Source organism: Harpia harpyja, chromosome Z (assembly GCF_026419915.1).
Source record: "Harpia harpyja isolate bHarHar1 chromosome Z, bHarHar1 primary haplotype, whole genome shotgun sequence".
NCBI classification, from domain to species: domain Eukaryota; kingdom Metazoa; phylum Chordata; class Aves; order Accipitriformes; family Accipitridae; genus Harpia; species Harpia harpyja.
In genome coordinates, this window is record NC_068969.1 from 6,584,564 (window position 1) to 6,600,776 (window position 16,213).

General features: G+C 40.0%; 1 protein-coding gene and 1 long non-coding RNA gene across 4 annotated transcripts in view; one reads left to right on the forward strand and one right to left on the reverse strand.

The window, feature by feature from the left end:
- The first annotated feature begins 1,749 nt into the window (after positions 1 to 1,749).
- On the forward strand, positions 1,750 to 13,256 carry LOC128137266 (uncharacterized). Its single transcript, XR_008233644.1, has 4 exons — positions 1,750 to 1,878; positions 8,248 to 8,344; positions 12,055 to 12,164; positions 13,099 to 13,256. It is a non-coding gene; the product is annotated as an uncharacterized LOC128137266 (long non-coding RNA).
- PRKCD (protein kinase C delta) overlaps positions 2,052 to 16,213 on the reverse strand; it is a 69,979-nt gene continuing 55,817 nt past the window's right edge. For 2 of the 3 annotated variants that reach the window (XM_052778046.1, XM_052778048.1), the window contains 13 exons: positions 15,619 to 15,650; positions 14,853 to 14,938; positions 14,356 to 14,485; positions 13,636 to 13,736; positions 12,379 to 12,475; positions 10,753 to 10,886; positions 9,895 to 10,068; positions 9,234 to 9,325; positions 7,588 to 7,650; positions 5,272 to 5,410; positions 4,254 to 4,442; positions 3,891 to 4,019; positions 2,052 to 2,600 (listed from right to left, as the gene is read on the reverse strand). In XM_052778046.1, coding sequence (XP_052634006.1) covers positions 2,442 to 2,600; positions 3,891 to 4,019; positions 4,254 to 4,442; positions 5,272 to 5,410; positions 7,588 to 7,650; positions 9,234 to 9,325; positions 9,895 to 10,068; positions 10,753 to 10,886; positions 12,379 to 12,475; positions 13,636 to 13,736; positions 14,356 to 14,485; positions 14,853 to 14,938; positions 15,619 to 15,650 — 1,525 coding nt within the window. In that variant the 3' untranslated portion in view covers positions 2,052 to 2,441. The remainder of the gene's footprint in view (positions 2,601 to 3,890; positions 4,020 to 4,253; positions 4,443 to 5,271; positions 5,411 to 7,587; positions 7,651 to 9,233; positions 9,326 to 9,894; positions 10,069 to 10,752; positions 10,887 to 12,378; positions 12,476 to 13,635; positions 13,737 to 14,355; positions 14,486 to 14,852; positions 14,939 to 15,618; positions 15,651 to 16,213) is intronic. The other variant, XM_052778049.1, reaches the window with a different exon arrangement.

Sequence of the window (16,213 nt, forward strand, 5' to 3'; positions counted from 1 at the left end):
TGTTTTTTTGAGAAAGCTGAAAACCAACTGCAAAATGCTGCCTTCTAGTACAAATTTGCATGTATAGGTTAGGCAGGTGGCATTAAATTTGCTGGGGTACTTGTCATTCTGAAGGATAAGGACAAAATTAATTACTACTTTGTGGTTTAAAATTAGGCATTCAAATTTTCCTGTCTTGTTGATCACTGTATATTCGTGGGTGGTAACCACTTGTATCTTCTCTGCTAGGTGGAAGGACTGTTGTTTTCTTTGTTTTTAACTCTACTATGTATTTATGTTTGTGGGGAAGGTAGTTTTCTTCGTTTGTTTTAGAGCTTTTAGGCTGCTTTCTGGACAGAATTCTTTAATACTTCCATCTCCTTGTAGTATGAGGATGGCCCAGACAGCGATGCTTGAGCCAACTCAGCCGTTTGCTGTCTGCCAGGCAGCCCTCGGGCTCAGTAGTTCTGCGGCGGAGGTCCCTGAAGCTGTGCGGTCTGTGGAGCTTTCACTTCTGGTTGCTGTAAGGAGCTAAGGGCTGCGGCAGGGCAGTTCCCCGTTCAGTTCACACAAGGCGCACAGTTACACGGTACGGTGCTGCTGCTGAGCAATGCAGTAACTGCTCTGCGGGTAAAGGTGTCCTTGCCCGGGTGTTGTGTGTGCAGTCGGGCTCTCAGAAGGCGCGCTTGTGGCAGCTGGAGAGCCTCCAGGTCGGTCAGTCAGATGAAGCTGCTGAAAGAGTTGCTGTGTGAAGATCAGGGTCCTTCCTGAGCAGGTTTGGCACCCGTTACTCCAGAGCGAAGCAGGTAAGTGCAGTGAGCAAACATTCCCACAAGCAACGACTACTCCTTGTAATTCATTACAGCTTCTTGCTGTCCAAATGCCCCATGGTGCTGGCAGCCATGTTCGTAACTTTCTGCTTGGGTACAAGCATCCAGCACTCACCTTTGAAAGCATAGTAACCTTTTAGTGAAAAATGGCAAAGCGGAAGTGTCTTAGCAGGTTACTGGAAGGGGAAAACCCCAAGTTTGTTGCTCTCGCTGGCAGCGTAGTGTTTGTTCCCCTCTGACACGGGGTTTTGTGTCAGTGCGTGCAGTGGTAACTAGGCAAACCCTGTCTGTTTGGAAATGCCAACTGTGTTCTGACTATTCCAGTCTCAATCTACTGTACGCTTGGATGACAGCTGAGTCTTGCTGGCATTGCTTGAATTGTAACAACCAGCCAGAGCTGTTCTTTAGAAGGAAAACAAAGGTGGCACTGTATTTTATTGAGTCTATAGGAAGTCTTACTGAGGCGGGTGGGTGATAGCTTTCTCCTGCTCTTTCAGCAGGGTTAACAGTCTGAAACTACCCAGAAGCTACAGGGTGCTCCTAAGCGCACTGCAGCATTGTGTAACTGTGGTGGACAAAGTGATACTCACCAGTATGTTTTTTTCTGCGTGCTTAGTGGTTGAGAAAATTAAGTCATTTGCAGTATCAAAATTCAGAAGTAGGTAGTTGCAACAAAGCAGGATCTAGTTTTGTGCCCTTTTTACAGCAAGTAGAAAGAGCCACAGCTGCTGTAATAAAAACAAGCAGATAAAACTGGAAGAAAGATTTTTGTGCTTGGCAGTTAAGCAAGATGCTTCCTCTCCAGCAGACCCGGCAAGTGGTACTAAGGCTCTACACCATCGTTACCTGCCAGTTTCCTCCTGGTAAGCTGCTGTGAGCGTGTTGTGTATTTCTATTAATAGGAAGTGGCATTTAACAGTGGAAATGTGTATTCCCAGGCCGTATGCTGTGGTTGCTGCGGGATACTTGGGCCTTGCTGTTTTATGCTTATGCTGCCTCAGAATAAACATTCAGCACGATCAGTGAAGCCTGACTCCTCTTGGCACTGACTGCTCTGACTGAGAGACAGGTAAGAGTAGCACGGAGCTGTTTCCCACAACAGCTAATGTTACACTATGAATCTCTGCTTTTGGTTAATTCTCCTAAAATATTTGGGTTATTTTTGTGAGTGAGTGATCAGGGCTTATAAAGACAACTGGAGTTTAATTGCCTCTTTCTAGAAAAAAATCGTAAAGCCATGAATGAAAGTTTAAGGTAACTTTCTTTTAATTGAAGACAAATAAAAGAACCAAGGGCTCAAACACTTTTTAAAAAGACATCTTCTGTTTCCTAATGTCTTTTCTCGAGCAAAATATACAGCATATATATATAAAACATAACTACATTCAAGTACCAAACAGAATTTACATTTTCTCAAACAGAGAAAATAATGCACAATGATTCACATACCTTAAACCCAACCATGCATAAAAGAACACTGCCAATAAATCAGCAGTTGGACATAATTAATCACACTACTGGGTATTATTCTGAAGTATCGACAACATCCTTGGAACGCATAACACTGAGCACTTGGGAGGTTTCAGTTTATAACGTTTAAGCCTGCTTTGAAGTCTGACTCTGTTCAGAGACTTATTTGTTTAAGATCTGTTCGAATTTAGGGTTGATAAAAGAAAATCCATCAAATGCAGACTGATCCATGGACTCGATCAGGTTTTTGTCACTGTAAGACAGTTTTGGCTTCTCACTCAGAAATTCTCTGTCAAAGTTGTTGTAGTCGCTTGCTGACTTCTGTGTTAAACAGAGAGGGAAGACAGTTTGAGATAAACTTCGTAATTTCTTCCAGAACAAATTACTTAAATACAAAAGGTTAGGAAGTTATTTCTTGAGCTTCCTCCCTCCTCCTTCCCTTTGGACAAAAATCTCCTTTTTGCCTGTTTTAACAACACTATGAGATTATAACTGGGTGATTGCTTAAAGTTAGTTGAAAACAAATAGCACCAGGTTGCTTTGCAGAAGAACTGCCTGGATTTGTGATAATGTTTCACAGAATTGCCCAAAGATTCTCTATTGACAAAAGCAATACAGCACTTACATTGAAACCCAACATTTCTTGCCATTAACCAAAATTTTTAAATTCTTGAAAGCATTTTACGGTCTGTACTTGTTCACAGAAAAGAGTGATGTCCTATTGCAGCTGCTTTGTGCCTGGATAAAGTATTTGTGCATGTTTCGTAAAAATTCACATTACTAAAGACCGTGTTTTATGCTCTGAACCTCCAAAGGTTAGTGTTTGCAGGATCCTTATGTTTCCACAGTTCCCATTTCTATGGGAACATGCGACACGAAGCGTTCTGTTCTTGAACAGAATGACTCCCCTCCATCGAGTACGTAAGTACATTTTAAAGAGACTGGAGGTAATGCAGATCATTTTACCTGTACCAGCCACAAGGTGGAGGAAAACTGATTTGGATTTTTAACCAAGTGAGATGAAGCAGCAGCATCCCACAGTGATACAGACTATGAGTAACATACGGTCTGTCCTTTACATGTTTTTTGAGGTAACATTAGTCACGTATGTTACAAATAGTTCTAAGTTCAGTAGTATAGAGAATGCATCTTTTTGCCCACGTGGAGACTCTCGGATGAATTTGAAATGCTTGTAGAGAAGGCCTGCAGGCAGTTACCAACTGAGTAGCCCTAAGTTATTGGTCCTTCTCCCATGTGGCATTACAGAAGGGAAAACCACAAGAAACTATCAACATTTCTAATCGAGGAGCAAGGATATCAGAACTATTAGTTAATTTTCCTGAAGATGATATTAGTAAAGAAGCTCCCTGAGAGAGTACAGGAAGACAGTCTTAATAGGAAGATTTCAGGGCAGTCAGAGGAACGTAGTGCACCTTTTTATAACTAACTGAACCATCTAAGAACAACAGGGTTTGACATACATAACTATCTCATTTATAAAATGTGAGGAGAAAATTGCAGTAGGATAGTTTGAGCAAGTTAGAGGAATCACCCCTCACCCCTAGGCTGACATTTGCAGTACTGCTACAGAACAAAGAATAAGCCACATACCACTTTTGGCCTGAAAGGAGGGTCCACCTCCCTCTTCTCTAGTGCTGTCCAGTTGATGGTTTTGAAGAAAGGATGGTCTCTGATATTCCCAGTGACCCCAAGTCGTCTTGTTGGATCCCTTTCAAATAGCTGTAAGGGAAGACACCCGGGTAAAGCCTTAGGTCTGCTCAAAAGGTAGGTGGCAGTGGAAGAATGATGGGTATACTGCTAAAAGAACAGAAGTTGCTAACACTAAATACACCGTTAGTAATTAATCTGACCTGGCTTTTGCTTTGTAAAAGTAATTTGCTTGCTGATAAACAGGTCCTTTTAAAAGCCTAGATTTGTCCCACCCCGGACCCACTCGTTGATCATCAGTCCTACCTTTTCTAATATATCTTTCGATTCCTTGGTAATCCAGCGTGGGTAGTGAGGGGTGTCCACTCGGATTGACTCAAACAATTCATCTTCATCATCCCCATGGAAAGGGGACTGTCCAATAAGCATCTCATACAGCAGGACCCCAAACGACCACCAGTCCACAGAGAATGTGTACCGCAAACCTTGCAGGATCTTGTTCCACAGAAGTGCAGAGGAAGAAATACAAGTAACTAGGCAGCAATATATACCAAAAAACAGAAGAGGAATTTTAAGAGAATCTTTAATAACTAGGGTATTTGGGAGGGGAAAAAAAAGTAATTCAGCCATTTGACAAATTGTTGACACTGATGCACAGCTGTAGTTTCATCCTTGGCTGCTGTTTGTGGAAACATGGACAGGTCTTCGCTCTCATTCAGAAATTTTTCTCCCTTGCCTTTAAATAAGCATATACTTGGAAAACATCTTCTCTAGTTTCGTTACAAGATGAAGGGATAAGCAAGTAGCAAGGAAAAGTAGATTACTACCAAACAGACTTTGACATCATTTATAGCTTTAAAAGCTAACTACCTTATTTGGACTACTTTGAAAATCAGATCAAAAAAGCCAACTATGACACAGGGAATTTAACTTAGTGAGATTCCCCCTTAGAAGCTGCTTTTGCTTTGAATTTTGATTGTTGGCATGGGCGCAAGTCTGTTCACCATCTGCAGCGCACATAGATTCATTTTGCAGGAGTCCCGTGTCTATGCTAGCTGTAAAGGCGGAAGGGAAAACTAGCTGTTCAAAAACTGAACATTTTAACATTTCAAGACTGTGGTTTTTTAAACTAGCAGCTGTAGAATATTTACAAATCTCAAGTACCTTCTACAGAGAACTCAGATTTAATGTGGTTTTTTTCTGTGCTAATTAGACTTTTACATTTCTGAACTATTAGCCTACAAAGGGATGATTAATCACAAGGGCCATTCTAACATTAGTGTATTAAATCCATCCCAGCAGTGCATGGCAGTGACATACTGACCTCAGGAGCAATGTAGTCCGGGGTCCCGCAGAAAGTGCTTGCCTTGTTCTCGCCAGCAACATTTTCTTTGCACATTCCAAAATCAGCTATTTTGATGTGGCCTTCTTTATCAAGCATCACATTGTCCAGTTTTAGGTCTCTGCAAAAAGCGTTTAAAAAAAGGTTACATTTTAAGCACAAGTGAGTCAGTTTTGTATTCAGATGCATGCAGTCTCTTCACTGATAAACACCTACCCTACATCATACAAAGAGGCTTTTGAAGAAAAAAATCATCCATCAACACAATACATAGAAAATAGTACTTTTGTACTTTGAAGGTGGTAGGGAGAAGGGAAGAATTCTCTCTTGTCAGAGTAAATAAGAGCCTGAGGTATATATATAGCGTGTGACCTTATAATCCTCAACATTTGCTTTCAGATCCAAAAGCACACCCAGTGCTTCTCTTGCTTCTGGAAGGAGGTGTGAGGTAGTGCCCCGGCAGCTGACACAGCAGTGCTGCACCAACTCCATAGCTCAAAAGAAGGATTGTTGGATTCTTAGAGCCTTTGGCAGGACCATGAATGTTTGAAGCCTGCCCAACTTTTAATACTACCTGTGACTTGTTCCTAGTTACAGCACAAGGGGGTTCATGTGTTATGGCCACGGTCTGTGAAGCGTCCTATTTGTGCCTTCTTTCAGAATAACGCTATTCAATCAAGTAAGAGCTTTTTAACAGCAGTTTCCAAAAGCTACATTCCCTCCCTTTGACTGTGATGCATTTTTTGTCCATCTGGCTGCAAAAGCACATACCAAGGAGGGCAGGCTGAAGAGAAACTGAACAGCCCTTCTGCTTACCAAGACAGACTTGAATAGAGCAGATAATTTTACATGAGAACAGGGCAGTCTTTTCTCCTTGGTAACTTAAGTTCCCAGTATCAGCTACTTACACTGCTCAGATGGTGAGCTGCAGCTCGAACCAAGAGTCCCTGATCTAATGCAACGCACCATAAATCCTTCCGTGTTTGGACATCAGCTGCTGTTCACCTGAATAAATTGAATATACTTGAGATGGGGAAAACTCATTGTAACTTAGGGCACTGCACTTACCTAGCTACAACAAGTTCTAAAATCTTTTGTATGGATGTGCACTTACATGCAATGCCTACCTAAACTGCTCCAGTCAGGTTCTGTGATCATACTGGTAACATCCTGGGTGAGATGGGGGGAAGAAGTACCTTTGGTTTTGCTGGTGTCTTGTTGGAAAATGGTACTGTTTCTCTGAAAATATTTCATACTATGAAATCCCCCTCCAGGAACATTCTAATTTAATGTAGGGAAATTTAATAGCAAGCCTAAAAATTCTCTAGAAAATCTGGGATTGAAGGATTTCACGCTGATGACAACATATCCTGGAGTTTGATCCTTTCCTGTATCGAAACCTGCAGGAGGCAGTGGGGATACAGTTAGGTACATTAAGTACCTTCAGGGGCTATGGCTCTCTTCCCTAAGAGGCAGATAGGCTTGTAAGAATCATCCTTCTTCACCAAGGAGGATTCCTGTAATGTGCATCCTCTTTACAAACGCTTTTTGTGAAACACTAGTCTCTAACTTCAGAAAAATTGCTTTAAAGGACGGATGCTCCAACAGACGTTTCCTGCTTCTATAAAGGGAGATGGACAATACCAGATGTTTGGGGGCACATTTACCTAAGTTACCTTGTGTAACTTGCTCTTAAGCATGCAGCTGTTACCCTTTCTACTTGTTTGTTACAGAGGTGAGAGCTACCTGAGCAAGTAGTTACCAAACAGTGCTTTAGAGCTGGCGGTGGGGTGAAAACACTGGAGAAAAGAAATTGAGAGAAAAACTACATTTAAAAAAAAAACCCTTCTGATCTCTTGTACAGCAAGAAGCAGCTGGTCAGGATCTGGCCCCTGATTTTTCAACCTGGTGAGATAGAAGCATCAGTACCATGGTTTCATATGGAAGGCAAAAGCAGACAACTTACTTTCATTTCTGTGGTTTTCACAAGGCAGGTAGGAATTGATAGCCTCAAGGACCCTCTCCCTTGCCTCCAAACTAAATAGACTTATGATTTGAAGGCAGCGTTTAAAAATAACTGAAACAAAACCACTTTTGTGTAACATAAATAACATTCCATGGTTCTGGTTGCCAAGGAAGAGACACAGATATAGATTCATCTGAGGCATGTTAATGCCCTTGGAATAACATCAGATCTCTGACAGACAGCTTTTACTTGTTACATCAATCAGTAATTCAAAGATGCATGAAGTGCTAAGACAATTCACAGGTTCCACGCTGGAGCTAGTTGGTACTCACCTATAAATAATGCCTTTGCTGTGAAGAAACTGTAGCCCACATAAAATTTCAGCTCCATAAAACCTGAAGAGACCAAAACATCTTTCAATCTGTCTTGCTCAGTTAAAACATAGTCAATGCAGCTGGCCAAAACAGCTCCTGTATGTGTGTCTTCATGGAGTGAGAAGTACTGTACGCTTCTTTAAATACTAATATACCTGTATGTATATAGCACCACACATCTGTAATATCTAATACCAAACAGTAGAGGGGACACGACAGCAACTTGCCTTAATGCTTCATTCCACTTCCATTAGGGAACACTGGCCCTTTTCTACTCTTTAGTAGTCTTTGTATGTTTTTAGGGATATGCACACGCCTTTGGAAGGACAGCTACTGGGAGCTCAATACTCACAGGATTGCTTTAGGAGGGACTGGGCACTAATGGCTAAGTTAGAAATGGACGTCACCTTTTTCCCTCTGCACCTGCCCAGTTGCAGCAGACAGACTGAAAAGTAGCATCGCTTCAGGGGCATTCTCCTCAAAAAAGGAGGTGATAATCCAGAGGATATGAAGGCAAATGCTCAAAGAGTGCTGCCCTCTACCCCCAAAGTGTATTAAAAGTTTGTGGTTTTTTCTTTTTAATTGAATAAATACAAAACTATTTTCACTTCTGTATAGCAGAATGAATGTTGACCCAAAACTTCAGAAATAAATAAATAGGTACAGAGGATGCCAGGAGAGGCTGCCAGATGGACAAATGTTTGCTGGAATGCAGGTAAGTTGGAGGGGCTTTGTCCAGATTTTTGCTGGGGAGAGTGGCAAGGGAGCTTGCCCTGACCTATAAAGCTGACTGCTACCAGACACTATTTATGCCAGACCCCTTCCTCTGATCCCATCCAGTCAGTGTTCCTTAGTACAGTGTGCAGTAGCAGAAGTAATTGTCCAGTCTGGTTATACCATAGCACCGGTGCGTACAGGTAGATCCACTACCCTGCACCGTTACTTTTAAGGTCTTGCATGCACCCATTCAATGATACAATTAAAATCCTCATGCTTTTGGGTGAGAGAAGTAAAACTGACCTAAAACTAAGAAGTTATGATAGGTAAAGTAACAATAATACAATATTTTTGCATCTTTTAAGTCTTCAGCTCCAGTGATCTTTAAGCCATAGGTAACTGACGCAATTGCTCTTGCTAAACAAAGTGCTTACCCATTTTATTAGTATCTTGTGGAATGTGCAGGATATCCTTTTGTACTATCACGTCAAGTTAGCGATACTAGTAAGTAATATAAGCACTGAGATTTTTTTTTTTCTCATGCTGTTTTCTGATTTTTCCATCCAAATACTGTCCTAAGGGACACTGAAGCTGTACCTTTTGCTTTTCATTACTGGCTTATGTTGCAGTTTACTTAGCATCTCTAGGTACAAGCATTCCTTAAAGTAAAATATCACACTGCTATGAAAATTAAGGAGACCTAACTCCACACATCATTAACTGAGCTTCTTCATTGTATTAAACCAGTGCCTAGAAATACCTTTTCAATCATCAGCCACTGAAACTTGAGTGAAAGACTGCAGATAAGTGGTGCAGAACTAGAAGCAGTAAAACCACAGAGACTAAAATAATTTGTGGAGATAGGGACTAAAGGGTTGTGGACTTACGTTGCCCTGTAGAGATCAAAACGCCCCTTGTCTTGTATGTGGAACATCAGGTCTCCCCCATTCAGGAACTCCATAACGAAGAACAGATGATCCTGTTTGCAAATAACCAGAGAATGGAAAAATTACTGATGCTACTGCAACCACGTAGGAAGTAAGTAGCAATGTGGCTACTGGGGACCAGCCACCTTCCTCCTCTACTGAAGTATCTCTCTATTTCATTCACCCCTAAGAGTGTATGAGGCTCCTACAGACTTGAGTAGCCTGGTCTTATATTGTAAAGCTAAGTAGCTAATCTTGTATTATTCTGTAGGTTTCTAGACTTAATAGAAATATATATTTAAATAGACTTACTGACTTCTACCTGTGACAGTCATCATTTTTCCCCCTCACTGAGAATAAAGCTAAGATCAAGAATTTAAATTAAACTGCCTCTTTTGCCAGATTGCATAGATGCTTTACTGATCTCATTCTGTTCTCATCCACGTATGTGGAGGTCACACTCATATTAACTTTCCACAAGGCCTGTGAACTACTGCCCAGAGCACAAGAAAAGGAAATTTAATTCTTGCATCACCAAGTTACTTTCACTTGACTGCTGGTAACAGCATCCATTAAAAGGCTACATCTGTTGTGTGGCTGTTGCCATTGGGCTTTTTCTTACCTTGGTCTGAAACGTGCAGTAAAGATGTGTGAGAAATGGATTTTCCCATGCAAGTGCGAGGACCCGCTTTTCCACCATGGTACATTCCACATCATCATCAATAAGCACCACATCTTTTTTCAGAGCTTTGATAGCAAAGAATTCATTCTTCCCTTTCAGCTCAGCAAGCAGAACCTATAAAAAATAAAAGATGACATTACAGCACATGTAGGAAAGACTGTTGCTGATGGGATCAGTAAGGGAAAGTCAAAGGTGTTTATAGCAGATGCAATGACAATTAAAAAAACATTTAAATAGGAAAAATGAGTGAGATTTGGGAGAGTGAAGTTGCTGGGCATAGAGATGAGGAGATGGGGCTCAAGGACCACATAACACAGGCACAGCAGCTTCCAAGGCAGTTTTTCTGTCAGTGTCTTGTGAGTGTGTAAACAGAAGACACGTAAAGCCTGTTCCTTCATTAGAGCTGTAGTTTCACAGAAAACAGTGGACAGAATCTGTGGAGGTCATGCTGCTTTCCCACATCTCCCCCTGCTATTGCACTGGAGCATTATGAGGCTGTTTCTATACAGAGTGTACAAACGTAAAATATCCTTTTGCACTGTGGTGCATAAAGGGCAATTCCTCTGCCTTGATGCTAAGTAGCTGAAAAACTGTTGTGCATTCTGACTCACTTCTGAGTTTAGACAAGATTCAGGCCGTGAATTTCTAGTGTCTTTGACAAAGATGGCTATATTCAATTCTGTTAAAAGATTATCTACCCAAGCAGCTGTAAGACCTTTCTGGTTAATAGAAATAGCCCATCATATTGCAGAGATCAAGGAAGGCAGTTGCCTTAAGCTCTGTAAGTTTGTTACATACCTTTCCAAAACTTCCTTTCCCTAGTACTTTATGGAAGACAAAGCTGTCTATGTTGAATTTTCTCCTGCTTGCAATTCGTGACGCTGTCTTGGCTGTGCTTCCCTCCCAGAGTTTATCGTACTCGCTGTTATCTGCTAATTGAAACAGGGAGTTTAAAGTTCAATATATGCAGAAATACTGCATGACTCGGATCCCCTGCTAAGAATTAGGTACTGACATGCTATTTCAATGCATCTGCTGCTGAAATACTGGTGAATCTAAACATAAGGGTCGGATACTGTAGTTCATAACAAAGTTTAAATTACTCGAGCATGCTTGATAGTGTTGGATTTGAATTGAATCTTTGATTGTTTCTGATGCTGGGTTTAAGCAATACTTAGACGTTACAAAAATCAAAGGCTGTAACTTTCCCCTGTGACTAAGATACGGAGCATAATTTGGAGAAAAAGATGATACTTTACAAGGATGGCTTATAAACAAATTATTTCTCTTCTGTTAGCAAAACAGGATAGTCCCTCAGCCTAAGCAGAGAGGCCATAAAAAGATCGGATTTATGCCCAGTGCTGGCTAAGAAGCATGATCATATGGGTTAATCCTGATCCTAAAATTAATAACTGTACTTTTTTTTTTTTTACCTCCACTGCATAGATCTGCTGGATTGCTAACAAGACACTGATGATAATCATGAGATGATACTGTATATGCCCCATATGCTGCCCAGCATCTGCGATGATAACCGAGGGAGAAATCACAGTGGCTGCACCCTTAGTATTAAACCAAACCACCTTTGCAAGAGTTTTTTTTTTTTTTCTCTGTTCTGGCAAACTGGAACAAGTATGATAAATAATATCAAAATAATTTTCTTACCAGGCATTTGAACAGAATTAGTTCAATGTATGGATGAATATATAAAATCCTGTACCACTCCAAAACCACCCATTATATCTTACTGAGCCTGGTCATTTCCATTTGGTAAAAAGTTACTTCTACTGTTGGATTTATTTTTGCATAAATTATCATAGGTTAGCAGTTACAAAAATAAGGCTTATACAATGCTAGAACTCTTTAGCAATACTAAAAAAACCCAAAACACCAAAACAAAAAAACCCAACACAAACCCACACCCAAAACCTTACTCTGAACCCGTAGAGATAGGATTCCAGGTACTACTAAAACTATTTCAGCCATTTAATCTCAAGTTGTATTTTGGCTACTTACATCCTAAAATAGATAGCACTTGTCATTGGTTTTTAGTGGTTTGTGAACAAATCAAGATAATTAACAACGTGCATGACATTTCAGTTACAGGAGAGAGGGAAGCGTTGTACACGTGCATCTGTTTAGTGAGGCATCCTCCAGTTCCACCATAGGGAACTGCGCTGCAGTGAGTAAAGGAAGCATTTTGCAGAAAGGTGGGTATGCTCATGGACTAAAAACTTGTCAACAGTTATGTAAGCAGTTTTTCTGGCCAGGAGAAGGTAAAAAGAAATATATGCGTTGTTTGTTTTCTTAATAGTGCTTATTAAAAAAAATTGTCTACCATAAGGCAAGAATGAATACTTAAATTGTTAGTTTGTGTACTTTGGTAGGTAAATAGCTAAATTAAAACATTGTAGCTTTTCTCACCTGTTGTATCTCCTCCTGGAGCTCTAGGTTTCTTATCAAAATCTTGATAAATACCAACGCTTTCTACAGATCCAGAATCGGACCTTCGTGTAGATTTCTGAGGAGGAGGGGAACATTTGAAATTATATTTGCACTATTACTTCAGAAACACTTGTAACAGTAGCTGTTAAATGTAACATGATGGCAGTATAAACTTTTCTTTTTTATTATTGACTCCTAGTACCTATCTTTTCTGAAGAAGTCTGGTTCATAGACTGTTTAGCCACATTACAGCTTCAGATCAGCCAATTGCTTTACTTCCTGCACTGCAAGAAAATAAGTCATTGAAATTCCTGAACAGTCTATGTTGTGGTGTTCATTGTAAAATTATTGAAGTATAATGGTTTGAATCCACAGTGGGAAGAATTTATACTGCGGGAAAATGTCCCCTTGGACATATGTTCATTTGAAAGAGGAGATGGGAATCGCTGCCATACTGGACATGCTGAAGTCTTATCTATGTGTGACATCTGTCTTCAGCACAGGGAAACAAATTTTATGTATAGAAGATCCCCAAGGTCAAATTTTAGTAATGAAAAGATCGAGCTTTTCTGTGTTGTGAAAGAGCTGGCGCAACAGCTCTCACTGTTTTCAAAGTAAATATCCCATGAAAGCTTAGGAACACTCAGCTCAAAGGAAATACTGTTGGCTTTTGTGATGTATTTTCCTGTTTTATTTCAGAGCTTGTGTCTGAATCTTTATTTGCAAGTCAGAAGTTGACCACAAGAGACAGCCATGCTGCAGCAGGAGATGAACAATGTAAAATATGGGGCCAGTGTTAATTCCAGAGGAGTTTTCTGTGTGTATATGTCAGATTAATAAAAATTGATAATATCTGGTATATTTCTCCTTGTTTATTTAATTTTAACACTCAAGTGGAATTCTAAAGTTGAAGCATGAAAAAACTGACCTCAGCGTTATGATACCACTGTTTAAACAATTAAACAGAAAGGGAGAGAATAACCTTGGGACCATAGAAGAACAAAGTTGGATTTCAGGAAACCACACACCTTTTTAAAAATTCTTTGTTAGGTGGGATTCCTCCCCCTCCCCCCCAATTTCAAGTTTAGGTTATTGACATCTTTGTTAGTCTATTCTGTTTGCATTTCCTCCATTCCAAACTCAGTTCCCCATAAAAGCGATACAGAAAAGATGAATTAAAAACCCCAAAATGCTCTGAAAACAACTAATTACTTGACAAATGACAATAAAGCATACCTGGCTAACTTGATTTAAAGCTTCAGCTAGCAACTTCTGATTTATTCCACATAAGTTTGCCACCTTCTTCTGGCATTTATGATGCACATTCATCCCACATTCTAAAAGAAATACAAGGATGGTTATACAAGCATCAGGAAAATACTGTCTGACATCATTACAACAAAAAGGGCTGTTTCTCTGTGCAGTTCAGAAACTTTGTTGTAAGACCAGATTGGACATGGATCTATCATTGTTAATAAAACTGCAGTTTTAATCTTTAACTCAATGAAGGCTACAAAAATTGTTCAAAAGGAAAAAAACTCCAATCATCATTATTTTATTCTCAAAATCTTTTACAATAAAGATCATCTTGCCTTTCTGTGGGAGAATTACAAAAATGGTATTTACAGTAAACACTTTCAATACACTTTTAGGTGCTACCTTGAGTCAAGACTCGCCAAATTTCAGCTACTCCCAAAGTAGTAATTTTGATTATACTTAAGATTACAGCCCCGCAGCATGTTTTCTGACTCCGTTAGAGCCAAGTGCCTATTTGTCTCTCTCTAGTACAAAAGCTTTTTCAACCACACATAGATGAGATGAATCCCGTTCTATACAACGCACATATACAAATGCACCCTGTGTAGCAATAGCTAATCTCTAGTGGGGGGCAAAGGGGGAGAGACTACACTGGAAAAGCATGGAGAGGTCTCAGCTGCACTCCCTCCACCTCCGTACCTTCACATTTAAGTCCTTGTTTGACTAGCCCCCAGAGCAGGCTGCCACAGTGGTCACAGAAGGTAGGGCTCATGTAGTTGTAAACTTTGAAGCGGTGAGGCATGTCAATGTTGAAACGTTCCTTTTGAAACTGAGGACAAGAAGAGGGGTGAGGCACTCTACCCAAAACAGGACCAGCTTCTTACACAAAACTGCTTGGATATTACAAAGCTACAATAATTTTATCTTGAATACCCCAGTCTTAACATCCCTCATCTAGCAGGGAAAGAATCTGCCCATCAAGTACTACCCACCCCTTTGCAGGACTTTTAAATACTTTTCTTGCTTGAAAGTTTCATCCACTACACGTTACATACAATCTTCAAGAGAAGACAGTAACTTGGGTTGTACAGCCAAGCACCTCCCAAATGGACTTGGCTGTTGCGATACAAGGTTTTGTTAGTTCAGGAGTGTTTAATTACATAATTACACTCTAAATATATTGTTCCAGCTCTTACCATTGTGTCCCTGCTGTTGGCTGCAGTACCAGTACACCTCCCAATGATTTTATCAATACATTTCTTATGAATAGCAGCATTGCATTCTTCAAGACATGCACAAGAAAAAAAAAAAGATTCCTTCAGATAACAAATACATGGGATGAAGTGTTCGCATTTCATAGCATAATGTGAAAACCACACTCCCTTCCCTCATACTATATACACCAAACCTTTCTTTTCTATCACGATGATCTTTTTTAAGCTGATTCCCCCCCATTTTCTTTTATCATAAACTCTATTTCTAAACTATATTTGCCTCCATTAGGCAACGCCACTAGCATTTGATAACAGATGGACAATATTATGCTTTGGCGTTTTACCCTTTGACATCTCCCCTACTGTTTGCAGTAATGCACAGAAATCTGTGCTAAGTCAAAAGCGCTTTTCAATTCAGCAGTAAAACCCCTCAATAGTTGTAACATTTTAGAAAAGGTTTAGAAAAGGTTTCACAAAAACTGCTGTCATAAATGACTGCAACTTTTCAACAGCATTCCACTCTTACGAGAAGAATAGCTAAGTCTAAATCTTGCTACTAAAAACTTGGGTAGGAATCATAATTAGACAGCCTTAGGTTACTGTGCAAAACTGGTGTTTAACATCTACTACTACCTGTGGTGATGATACACTGTGCCATGCATATTTACAGAAGATTTTTCAACAGTAACTATTAGATCTACAGATTCATGTGGAAAGTAGTATAAGAAAAAGGTAAAAAGCGACTTACGCCTACATTTGTATCCCTGCTTGTTGAGTCCCCTGAAAAACAAATGATAAAGAAGGAAACCAAAAACATACATTTGCTGGAATACAAGGTGGGGTTTTTTTTATTTTTACCATGTCAACCAATCAATCCTTTACCTACGGGAATATTTGTTCCAATTAATAAACTGGTCTAAATTCTGCTGTTCAGAATCTTCTGTCTTAGGAAAGCAAGGTTTAGAAGATAAGGTAGTGTGTTTTGATAGACCAGCAAATCAGGAGGGAAACACTGAAAAGACAAGGTTTCAATCACATGGGAAATCCTCCTGATCTGACTTACTACAAAAACAGCCTTACTGTGAAGGGGATCCAGCTTCTTGCTCTCTATGGGTCTTTACTCTGCTATCAGCCACTTCACATCTCAAAGTCTGAGCATTGTTTTCTCAGATCCACCCATCTGATTCTCTTGTGAAAGAGCTGCTGTTGATTACGGCCCAGATCTCACTTGATGCTGATGGAATTTTTGCCAATTATTTCAGTGGCAAAAATATTCAAGTTCTATTTTTTAATGTGAAAGAGACAACTATAGTTCTCAGGTATAACAATGTTCTTAGTAAATA